The sequence below is a fragment of the Stegodyphus dumicola genome, chromosome 9 (genome assembly GCF_044657685.1).
Source record: "Stegodyphus dumicola isolate Sdum_Otavi_A_Nest chromosome 9, ASM4465768v1".
Classification (NCBI taxonomy): Eukaryota; Metazoa; Arthropoda; class Arachnida; order Araneae; family Eresidae; genus Stegodyphus; species Stegodyphus dumicola.
In genome coordinates this window covers 112,164,912-112,177,581 of record NC_140776.1, presented here as the reverse complement: position 1 = coordinate 112,177,581, position 12,670 = coordinate 112,164,912, and the positions used below count along the sequence as shown (strand labels likewise).

The 12,670-nt window shown below is 30.7% G+C and overlaps 1 protein-coding gene across 2 annotated transcripts in view; it reads right to left on the bottom strand.

Annotated features, from left to right (window-relative positions):
• Rip11 (Rab11 interacting protein) overlaps positions 1-12,670 on the bottom strand; it is a 153,255-nt gene that overhangs the window by 51,416 nt on the left and 89,169 nt on the right. For both annotated transcript variants that reach the window (XM_085823922.1, XM_085823923.1), the window contains exons 4-5: positions 5,852-5,983; positions 1,731-1,897 (exon numbers count right to left, since the gene is read on the bottom strand). In XM_085823922.1, coding sequence (XP_085680048.1) covers positions 1,731-1,897; positions 5,852-5,983 — 299 coding nt within the window. The remainder of the gene's footprint in view (positions 1-1,730; positions 1,898-5,851; positions 5,984-12,670) is intronic.

Genomic DNA, 12,670 nt, shown 5'->3' with positions numbered 1-12,670 from the left:
ACTCCCTTCCCTGTTGGCACACCAATACACAGCATGTTCTCATTCACACTTGCCGGTCATGCATTCGGTCAGAGTTTTGGAATGTTTTAAAAACTAATATTTTGGGCACAAGATGATATTATATATCTATTGGATTTGAGATACATATAGATTTGATCTCCTACATGTAACTTATACTTGAAATGAGAGAAAGATGATTATCATGTGCTTGGACTTTGATTATATAAATATGAAGGAAAAAGCATGTTCTCCACTCGCAGGCTTCCATGCATATATGGTGTACATTAATGAATGTTATGAGAATTTTTTTTTAGGCTAGAGCATTGTTTCTTTAGATGCACATGTGATATTTATTCATAAATATTTTAGGAAATTGTTTTCCTTTTTTGCTTGCTAGAGAATTTAGAATTTGGGTTTGCAATCTAGTTTCTAATCACAAATTATATCTTGTGTACAGGAAACGTGTTTCTTTTGAGTGTTATAATGCTAATGTGTCATAAATTTTAACAAATTATGGAAATCTAAATCATGTTATATCTGTAACTTGTTGGTTACATCTGGAATGGCAATGTTTAATTTGTTCACACTCCCACAAAAGTCCTCCAAAAAGACAAATCAGCTATTATAAATGCAAGGACTGTAAAACATAGGGCTGTGTGCAAATCCCTACTTTTTATCATGCTAAAATTGAATTTTAAGTAAATTTTCTGGGGAAGGTCAATTGTATATAATGTCAAAAGTTTTTAACAGAGTAGTAAAAATTGGAAAAAAAACTTAATGTGCAAAATAAAAATATTAAAAAAAACTTAAGTATATTAAGTTTATAAATAAAAAATATATAACATACTGCATATATACTCTACAAAACATGATTAAATAATGCATTCATCTTTCCATAATTTCATGGACTTAGTAGACAAAAACCTTCTAGCCCTGAAGAGATGTTCACGAAAGAAACAACCCCAACCTCTGCGGTATATATGCACATTTGCATCTTTCATCCTGAAAGTTTTAAACTGCAAGAAACTTTAAACACATTTTTTTAATTTGTGGAAAAAAGTTTTAATATCTTTTATCAGGTCGCTTTTTAACAACAACAAAAAAAAAAAAAAAAAAAAAAAACAACTTGCCAAATAGTGCGATTTAGCACAATATCGGGGGTAAACAGGATGTCTTGCAACACTCATAAGACCTTGATCTCAGTTTTACATAATCCCAATTAATCATCAAAAAGCCAGTTTAATTGTTATTAAGAAGCATTTTCAAGTTAACTATTTCTATTTTTTCCCCTCAGAAGCATTTTCAAGTCAACTATTTCTATTTTTTCCCCCTTGCACTAAAAAATTAATTTTAACCTGTTTCTTACAAAAGACAGTAGGAAATGGAGTATTTTCAGTTATAGAAACTTGACTTTTAAAAAAAGGTGCAATCATGGGTATGATATGATAAAAACAGGCAAATAATTATAAGATATGATGTCTATTTACTTCAGTTTTTATATGCTATAGCCATAATTTGTATCTGTTCATATTTTAATTAAATAAAGAGCAATTTTTTTTTTTTTTTTTTCCAAATTACCACCAGAATGTTTTGTGCAAGTTTGGTAGAATCTCTGCCAACTTTCTGGTCAATGACAAAGTATATAAGTACCCATGAGAAAAATGTAAAAACAACTCAAAATCATTATGCCAAGAACTACAAGAAATTTTAAAATGAGATTTCATACTCACCAAAGCTGACTGCTAAATTTTTTATAGAATTCCTTCTTTTCTTGAAGCTCAAATCATTTAAACTCTGAGTATCACTACAGCGGCGCACAATAAATGCGATACGAACTTCTAAGTCTCCCCTCTGTTTGTCATCACTTCTTCCTGATTTACCTTTCAGTGGATACCACCTATTGAAATTAAAAATATTTTCAAAACAAGGTTGATACATTTAAAATATATCTGATGTAAACTTAAATGCATAAATACACAGGAAAGCTTCAAGCGGGCATTTTGTTTAGCAATATAACAACTAGCTGTAATATTTGTATAAAAAACTAATGCCAAAAAGAATAAGTATTGGCCCATCAGCAGCCGAACAGTAAAGTTGCTGAACACTGGTAGTTCAACCCGAGGTTCAAATCCTGCAAACAGGCTTTTCCCATGTATAACGTGTATACAAGTCATTTTCCCTTAGAAAATCCTCCACAAAGGCATTGCTCCCCTTATACAGGCAGCCCTTGAAGCTTTCCCATAATCACATAAAACAAACCAAACCATGCAGTATTCCCATGCAAATATTTTTAAACCTTCCAGCAAGCGCATATGCGCAAAATTTATGAAAAATTCTGTTTTTAATGCACATTTTTCGCATATCGAAGCTGAGACCTCTGAAGGTCATTTCTATTCCTCCTTTCTACCCTTCCCCACGGTAGGGCACGAACTGCATGAAATTTGATCAAAGATCCCCTTTATCTAAGCCACAAACTGCATGACGTTTTCTGTCCCCTCTTTCTTTACCAAAAAGATTGGGCGCTACAAAAATCATTTATCACCATTAATGGGACATTTTATTGAGACTGCAAGCCTCTATTTTTTTTATCAATATTATAAAAATTGTGCATACAAAACAAATATTAATTTAAAGTCTGGCATGTGCTAAAGTAAAAATGAATTTCTTTTACACTAATTTTAAAGTTTTATGATGATTAAAAGAATGATGAGCCAGATCTTTTTTATTCTCTGTAAGAATTAAAAACTTTCCAAGTTGTAGATTTCAATAATAAAATTGATAGATTAATGACATACACAAAACTGATACATAATCAACCTATCAAATATCGGATTTGTAGCACACCTTAAATAAGTTTCTTGTCTAAATAAATATTAACAAATCATCTTAGACAGCAGAATGGTTTTAAATATCAAATTTACCATTTTAGGTAAACAGTTCTAATTTAATTTAAACAATTCTCTTTATTAAATCTAAAAACTGGATTTTTTAAGTGGTTCTAAATTCACACTAATATTATTGCAATATATTGCTTCATTAAGCTTTCCATTTTTAGTCATTGAAGTTATTTAAATATTTATGGTTTATTATTTATGGTTATTTTAAGTTTACTTAACTTTCTTACAAATTCCATATTTTAATACTAGAAAAATTTATTTATTTTGTTTTCCATTTACTCTACCTGACGTACTTTGGCATACATTTTATTTTTAATGCACATTTAATTAATAAATTGATAATTATGAGCATCTGCAGAATTTTTATAATTACCAAAAAAATTGAACTCCCTTATATTCATATCTTGGGATTTTCAGTTCCCTCGTAATCCATTCCTTTTTCACATATTGTTGCACTGCATTCAAGTTTCATATGTGTTATCATAATAATTAAAATTTATTTATAATTTATACGTCAGAGTTCCAAACACATATATACTAATATTGTTGTAATAGATTTCATGCTAAGCTTTTTTTAAATTTAACTATTAATTTCTGCAAACATTTACATGATTACTTTAATTAACAAAAAATATTTCTAGCACACTTTGATATGGAATAGTCTTTTGCATGCCAGTGAGCAATACTAAATTTTCCAATCTAGTTCAGACATCACAACTATTATTGATCTCATTTATAAAAATACAACTGGTATGCTTTATAATTATTTAATTTATGATATTATTATAATATTCCTTGCTGTAATATTGTAATTAATGAAAGATGTTTTTAATGCTAATACAGTACAAAGTTTTTAATCCGGATGGCCATAATCCGGAATGATCTATAATCTGGACCTCAAAGCTACAAACTTTCTGCGCATGCGCATAATACCTTTATGCATGCGCATATGCGTTTACACATGTGCATTTAATGTATAATGGACAGTATAAGCTAGGCTAAAATTATCTAATTATCTATTTCAGTTAATGCTGCAGATTGTGTTGTTTCTTAATCTTCTAATTGAATATGGCTTATTATTTTTTGCAGAATGTTAGAGCAATTTTATATAAAGTAAGCTTAAACTTTCAATTATGTCAAAAAGAGTTTCTGATTCTGGAGCTGCTAAAGGATCTACAAAGCGAAAGCATGTTTCGATGTCCATCAAACAAAAAGTGGAATTGCTGCAAAAAATGGATAAAGGTATGAAGAAAGTGACAGAGAGGTTAGTGAAAACGAAAAAATTCTGATTCACAAGTCACAAGTTAGTCGGTATTCTTGGCACAGCATTTACAGGACTTGAACAGCGGAACTTTGTAAATGAACAAGAAATTATGTCTGTTTATAGGAGAGTATTAGCATATAAAATGAAGCAACTTAAACAACTTACATTAAAAGAAATGTTTAATAAAGTAAGCAAATAAAATTAAGCTTTTCTTTTTGTAAATTTTGGTACCCTTTAGATTATAATTGCTCTTTATTTCATAAATTACGGTTTCATATTTTTAATTTTATAATTTCTGCATACCAACTTACCAGATTTAAATTGATGATCTATAATCCAGAGAAACCCCTAATCCAGAATCGGCGAAGTTCCGACGAGTCCAGATTAAAGACTTTGTACTGTATGCATGTTTACTAATACCTTTTATTTTCTTTGTTAGCTCTCATATTTATTACTGTTATTCAAGTAATTAGCCTGCTTGTAAATATTCTTTACTTGTTCTTGTGATTTATATAATTCTATTTCTGTATTTTTATTTTCCCCTTGGCTACAAATAGCTTCGAAAAGTAAAATTGAAACCCTGTAGGCGACGGGGGGATTTTTGTTTCGCGCAGTTGGACTATACCATGACGAGGGGAGGGATTTTCATTTGCGCAGCTGGAGTACACCCTTCCCCACATCATGGAATACACCAACAGGAAGCCATTTGACTTTTTTTTTACTGGGCTTTTGTGCTACGTGGCAGATTGAATAAGAGTCTGCCAAATTAATTGGATATATGTGAAAATAAAGATAGGTGATTTGTCGAAATTCAGTTTTGGTGCTTTCATCTGTATGCCTTAACCACTAGCTATGATGGACATCGAAAGCTGTTAAAACTTCCAGTGTTTTCTTCTATGCATCAAAATTATTAAATATATATATATGTTAACATTGAAACAAATAACTTTGAATTCAGAAATGCAATAAATGCAAAATTTCTCATAAAATTCATGTCAATGCTAAACAAGCAGAGCTTTTCTGAAATTTTTTCTGTTCAAACACAAAATTTGTTCAGCAGGTGAATGTGTACTGAAAAGCTATTAAAAAAAATTAAAAAAAAAAAACTTACCTAATAACTGCAACATCTGTACTATTTTTGTATATATATATAATAAAAGGTTCAATATAAAAGAAACCCACTATTTTCTACTCTCATTTTACATGTTTTCTTGTGATTCATTTTTCACTTTATTAAAACAATATGTTTTTAACCAAGTAATTTTTTTAGAATCTTCAGGTTTTCGAGAACTAAATAAACTTATTACTAATTTAGAAATTCCAAAATTTCACACAAAAGGTTTGGAATTCTGCATATGTTTTAAGGGAATACTAAAATAGCTGTATTTTGTGTTTTTGTTAAATAAACCTATGTTAGGTTATTAATTTAGAAAAAAGCATTCTACTGTATTATACCTAAAAAGAAATGCTTTCATGAAAGATTTCAAGGAAAATAGCTCATATTTATATATTTCAGTAAATAAGGAAACATATCCATGCAGTTAAAACAGTCTAATAATAAATGTAATTGCTCAAATCAACACATTTTTAATTACTGGAAGGAGTAATTTAATTAATACAAAGGTCATTAGGAGTTAAGGAGGGGAAAAAATGGCAGGACACAAAAAATAAATATCAGAAAAAAAATTACTTCGTGAAAGGTCGATCGAATGATTCAATTCCTCGTAGCGATATTGCAGTCTGACCAAGAAACTCGTCAAGTCCCAACACATTACGATGAAAAACCGTCAAGATAACATCTGAATCTCTTCCAATTAGCGTTCTGAAAGAATACTTCTAATTACGATATTGATAAGACACACACAAGAAAAAACATTATGTAAATTGTTATAGACATATAGAAAAGAAACCGTTGAAATTAAAATAATAAATGATAATTATATTTTCAACAATACAGCAGAAAAAAGTGTACACAAGTCCTATTTCCTCTTGCAGTTTCCCTCATATACAATGGAATAAAGGGTTAAAATCTAACTACAAAAGAACTATTCTTTCTTTTATTTTGCTTAGTGGTTTTCAACCTCTTTTGTCTTGTGCACTCATTTCATCATTTCTAGACGATCATTTCCACCCTTCCAAAACTCGAAAAATACATTTATTTAAATTTAGATTATTTTTTAAAGTGTGATTATATTTTAAGAAATAAGCAAAAAAATATATAGAAAATGTTGAAAAATACCAAAACTTGAATAAAAATAGTTTTTTACAATCATAAATTGATTTTAAATACTTAAGAGCTAAATAAAAAGCTGGTCCCATTGCCTGCCCCTGAAACTATGGAATTCTGCCCTGATTGAGAACTCTTACCTTAGACAATACTAGAAAAAATGATAGGTGTGAATGAACACCAAAATTTAAGTCACATATGATAAGAAACATTAATTTTTCAAGGTTCAGTTAATTATATTTTTGGGTACTATTCGGTTTCGAGGGCCGTAAAAAATCGCCAAACTATTGTTGATGCCAATGCTGCCAAAAATGATTGCGGCAACCCTAATAATTGCAGCAAGAAAGGAAGTATAATAGTAAATAACTATTTAAGATTGATGTTTTAATGTAGATGAAAGGTTAATTTCATATAATACTTTTTTATTATTATAATTTATATGAAAAAGGCTAAACTTAACTGAATGGAAGCATAAGAGTAAATAATTATTTCAGATCATTATTATAATTTATATAAAAGTTGCTAAACATAACTGAATGAATGCCTGCATCGCTATTTTGCTACCGACCTATCGCTAAAGCATAATTTCATCTCGGTTGTTAAAACGTAATTTTCTATAATGAATTATGCCTTTTCTTTGAAGATATTCTCGGTAAAGTGCAGAATCACTCACCTATTTGTTTGCCGCTTTTTACAAGGGTAAAAACAATTGAATTTTTGTAAATTTTCTTTTACTTTTTAATTGAAAATAGGTCGATGTGTACATAGATAAAGTCAAGAGTGTGCGCAGTGCCATTTTTATGCAATTCTAGGATTTTTGTTAAGTGAAAATAGGTCGATGTGCACATGGATACCGAGTATATGCAATTCTTAAAAACGCATCAAGCAGTGGGTGATTCTACACTTTACCCAAAATTCTATTGCCAACTTTTCGTCATGGGCAATTCCCAAATTGTTAAATCCGTAGGATATCAAAAAAGGATTTAAAAATTAAACTAGTATGTCAATGGCGTCTTAAGAAATATAGAACTATATAAACTTAACGCAATCTGAAATCAACGCGTATGCTAAATTTGGCAAACTGTTAAATGGGCGCGTTTGCTAGATTTGGTGCTTTTGCACATACATTTTCGATGCAATTTTTTTTACGGCCCTCAAAACCGAATAGTACCTATTTTTGCAATAACAGAGTAACATATGGCATATATGTGTTAGAAGTGGCTGTCCCTCTTCCTATATTGCAAACATTCCTTTGCTCTTAAGAACTGTGATTTGTAGCTGATTGCTCTCAAAATCGATAAAGTTTTATTAAAAATTTATACCCAATTAAGGTGTTTTTCTTCCTGAACTTTATATTTTTACACATTTTGCTTAGTGCTACTACAACTACTTGCAATGATTAATAACTAATTTAAGTTTCCATGCTAAAGTAAAAATAATAATCTATATAAGACTTTAATACCTACATCATGTTTTAAGTTTTTAAATATATGTACCTATATGCAAGAATTAAAAAAAAGAACTATACATTCTGGGTGGGTGATTACATATAAATGTTCCATATTTATGTTTCAAAGTTTATATCAGAAGTGCTGATGCTCTAATTTAATAAGACATGAGCAGTTTTCTACCCCTCTAGCTATGCACCTACCCTCATGCAGTTGGCTGGGTGGTAGACTTGATTTGGGAATCCTTTTCATTGAGAATGCAGTAGCTAAAAACTTTAGCTACTGTTTTTGATGAAGCAATGAAAAAAACTTTAGAAGTTTGCAAAAAACACTGCTTTAGCTTTTTGTATTTACTGAAAGTTAGTTTTTTTTTTTTTTTTTTTTAATTAATAAGTTTTTTTAAATATATGTTTGTCTGCTACACATGAGTTATTTTTTTTCTTTAGTCTTAAGATTGTTTTATTTGGCAAATCATTTTAACTATTTAATTTTAATGAAATAAATGTTAATTATATATTTGTTTTAACATTTTGTATGGTGATCATTTCAATAAGGGGATCTCCAAGGAGATTTCTATACCTAACCATGATTGCTGTGGGTCTGATACTGCACTAATCTATAACACTTCAGTAAAAAGTAAGAAAATTTCCCTTGTATAGTACAGTAATGCCAAGTATAATGCTTTCCAGAAAACAGATTTATTAATAGAATAATATTTGTTTCTAAGTACAAAATAAAAAAAGTAGTGCTTTACTAAGTCTCAGAAGCACTGCAAAAATTATAAAATTCTGTCTATTATTTCAAATCAGATTTCTCGAACATAGTTTTTTAACACTTAGTCTGGGCTGAAATTCAGTATGAACTAGTGGAATTACAGTACAGTTAATTCACAAATATACTGGTCACATTCAAAAGTGTCCCTCTTCAGAAAGTGGTCCCCATTGCAGAATTTTTGTATTTTGGATGTGAAGACTAATGATATAATTTGAAGATTAATGAGTACATCAATGATTAAAATGCTCTGGTGAACATATGAAAACTGGGTAAAGAGGGGAAGTTGAAATGGTATTACCATAATAAATATGTAAATTTTTTATTGGATGGGTGTCATACAAATAACTGGTTAAAAAACAAAAACGATTTTATTTCAAAACATAACAAGACCAGCAAAATAGATTACTTTTAATTGCATATCATTAATCATCTTGAAATTATATAATATTCCACTTTAGAGTAACGATTATAGTGTTTCATGCTTGTATAAATGAGAAGATATAGCATAGATCATTTTTCATTCATTTTGTGTCTTTTGAAAATATATTACCCAAAAACACATGACAGGCAAGCAGTCAAGACCATACGGTTGAGATATGAACAGCTACTCAGAATATTGTCATAAAATGGCATGCTTGTGCATGCTCCATAATGACTTCTTGTATAAGATAAGCTTTCCACCCCACTGCCCTTTTCATTGCTTGGAATTTAACTGCGTTAATGCATTTTACTTCACATTTTTTTTTTTTAATGTATAACAAAAATGCTGTCATGAATACAAACTAAAATATAGCACTAAATGCTAAATTACTTTTGGATACACTAACCATGAAAAAATTAAAATTTCTTATGACCTACAACCAGTTGTTAACAGTATATCTAAGTTAGTAAGGAGAACAGGTGAAAGCCAGCAAGTACTTCCTTGCATTGAGCCAATGACACCCAAGATCATTCCATTTCTACAAAAATTAACTACATTCAAATAGCGCACGGTTTCAAAAGAAGTAAAATGGTGTTTCTTTTAACGCTTTTGAGAGTTATGTAAAAATATAATAAAAAGTGTTGTTATATAAAACATTAGGGGACTAACATAACATATAAAACATTAGGTCCTATTATTCAATGAGGCCATAGGACACACCATCATTCTAAATCATAAATTGCAATGCTTGAATCTTTCTTCAGACTTTCTCAAGGGTAGGAAATTCATTTCAGCAAGAAAAACTTTGCTATTTAATTTAAAGTTGAGCAAAAAGTATTCTACGCTCATATTCTAGAAAACTCAAAATTAATAAGTTACAAAACATTGAAGATAATAGCAAAAGTACACAGAAGCCAGCTAGCTGCATTAGCATTTTCTTGATACTGTAAATTTTGTGATGAATTCTCACATCTCTTACATATCCACTGCCTGTGTTTAAGAATTTCAGCATCATATTGAGGATGTCCAATAAATCTGCAACACTCTCTACATAGCAGAATGCTAGCCTTTGTATACACTACTTGCCAATAAGGTTCAAAGTTTCATAATTTATGAATTACGCTTCTCCTGCTAAGATGTTCATAGAATATTTTTGCTCATATTACTTTTGTTATGTACATACATATTACAGTTTTGGAAGAAAATTATTTAGGGACAACATAATATACATCAAAATAGTTTCAGGCTGTTAATACAAATACACCTTTTGATGGATGCTCTAACATGCACACAGTGGCCATTTTATGAAAAATATCCATTAAATAGTATGTCATTTTTTTAGTATCAGTATGAGCTAAAATTCCAGGATGATTATATGTTAAATAACTTTTTAAAAAATTTCAAAGATTATATTAGCTATGCCTTGTAACACACAGCTGCGGTATGCATTTAATTACACTCATGTCCATAAATTAAAGATAATTCGGAGTCACGCGGAAATCGAACTCTAAAATAAATATATCACCTGTAAAATCACTACACACATCTTCAAGAATCATATGCAAATTTCAGGAAGTAACCAGATGACACGATGGTACGTCACAATGACGAGAGTGTAAGAGAGTGATATATAAGGAATACAGGCAAAGTTGGCTTTTTTGACTGGATAAAAATCCAATTCACTCAAGTTAAAGAATTCTTCCAGAAATTTAAAACAGCAAAAACAATATTAGACAAACTAGAGGTCGGTATGGCGGCCTTCAAATATTTCTCAAATCTAAACTATGAATTTTAATCAAACTCATAGTCAAATAAATTTTATCTCAGCTACAAATAGCTTCTTAAAGATTTGTTACTATAATGCAAACGGCATCAGATACCAACAAGTGGAAATTTCAAATTTTCTTACTAGACATAACATTGATGTTATGCTAGTAAATGAAACCCATCTCCACTCTTGCGACAAATTTAAAATACAAGGCTACCGCATCTACAGAAAAGACAGAAGACATAATAGAGGAGGAGGAAACGCAATTCTCATTAAAAACCATATCAAAACAGCCAAATATGATTTAAATCCTGCTTGTACTATAGAAAATGCTGCAGTACTTATCTATAGTGGTTTTAGAGAACCTTTTCTTTTTATCTCCGTCTACAATCCCCCCCTCCAGCACTCTTGATCTCAATAATCTGAAACTACTTACTGAAAATAACTACCCCAACTTAATAGCAGGTGATTTAAATGCTAAACATTCCTCTTGGAATTGTAGAGTCACAAATAGAAATGGAGAAAATTTAAGCAACTTCATCCACAATAGTAACATCAATCTCATTGCTCCCAATCACCCAACGCACTATACGCACAACGGACTAGGGGATATTTTAGATATAGTTTTGATGAAAAACCTTCCTAATATTCCTAATCTTGATGTTCTCCCAGAACTTTCATCTGGCCATCTCCCTATAGTCTTCAACTTCTATGGATTTTATCCCCCTCTCCCTAAAGCTCATACAAAAGTTAATTGGTATATGGTTACCGAACAGCTAAATTCTGTTAACAGCAGAGCCACACTTCGTTATGACTGCGATACTGAGCTGGAAATTACCAGATTAAACTCCAAAATTCAAAACGCTATCAATAATGCTACCTATACAGTCAAGAATAAAAATCCCTATGGCATCCCAGAAGAAATTAAATCCCTTATACAAGAAAGAAATAGACTTAGAAAAAGATGGCATATTACTCGCAATCCTACTGAAAAACGTCATATTAATTATTTAAACAGAAAAATAAAAGAAGACATCGCCACCCATCGATCAAATTCGTGGGATAATTTCCTAGAAAACATGGATCTTTACCCAAACTCTGTTTGGAAACTAGCTAAATCACTCAGAAATCTTTCACCCAATCAAATTCACCCCCTGTATCGCATGGGCAAAATTCACCACTCCGAAGACTCCATTGCTGAAATTCATGCAAAAGAATTAGAAAACATTTTTAAACAACATGAAAATAAAAATTCTGATCACGAAAAAGATATTAATTATTCTGTCAATAGTATCCTCAACAGTCCCAGCATTAATTTTTTTACGCCTGCATCTCCAAACGAAGTTCAGCAAATTATTAAAAAATTAAAGAAGCGCAAAGCTAAAGGATATGACATGATTTCTAATGAAGCGTTGCAAGCTTTACCTAGAAGATGCATAGTCTTAATTACAAATATTTTTAATGCTTGTATTAGACTCAGCTACTTTCCGTCGCAGTGGAAACACTCGATCATTGTTACGATCCCGAAACCAGGAAAAGATCCAAAGCTAGCAAAAAATTACAGACCCAACAGTCTTCTGCCAGCGCTTGGAAAAGTTTTCGAACGAGTACTTAGTGCTCGCCTCACCAATCATCTAGAACGCCTTAATCTAACAGACAAGAATCAATTTGGATTCCGCAAAGGCCACAATACCACACATCAAATATTAAATTTAGTTGAATTTATTGCCCAAAGAACGGAGTAGCGGCATGCTTCCTCGATTTCGAAAAAGCTTTCGATCGAGTGTGGCATGCTGGCTTACTTCATAAGCTATCTAACTTCCTTTTAGCAAACAGCTTTATTAAGCTTATGCATTCTTATTTTAAACATC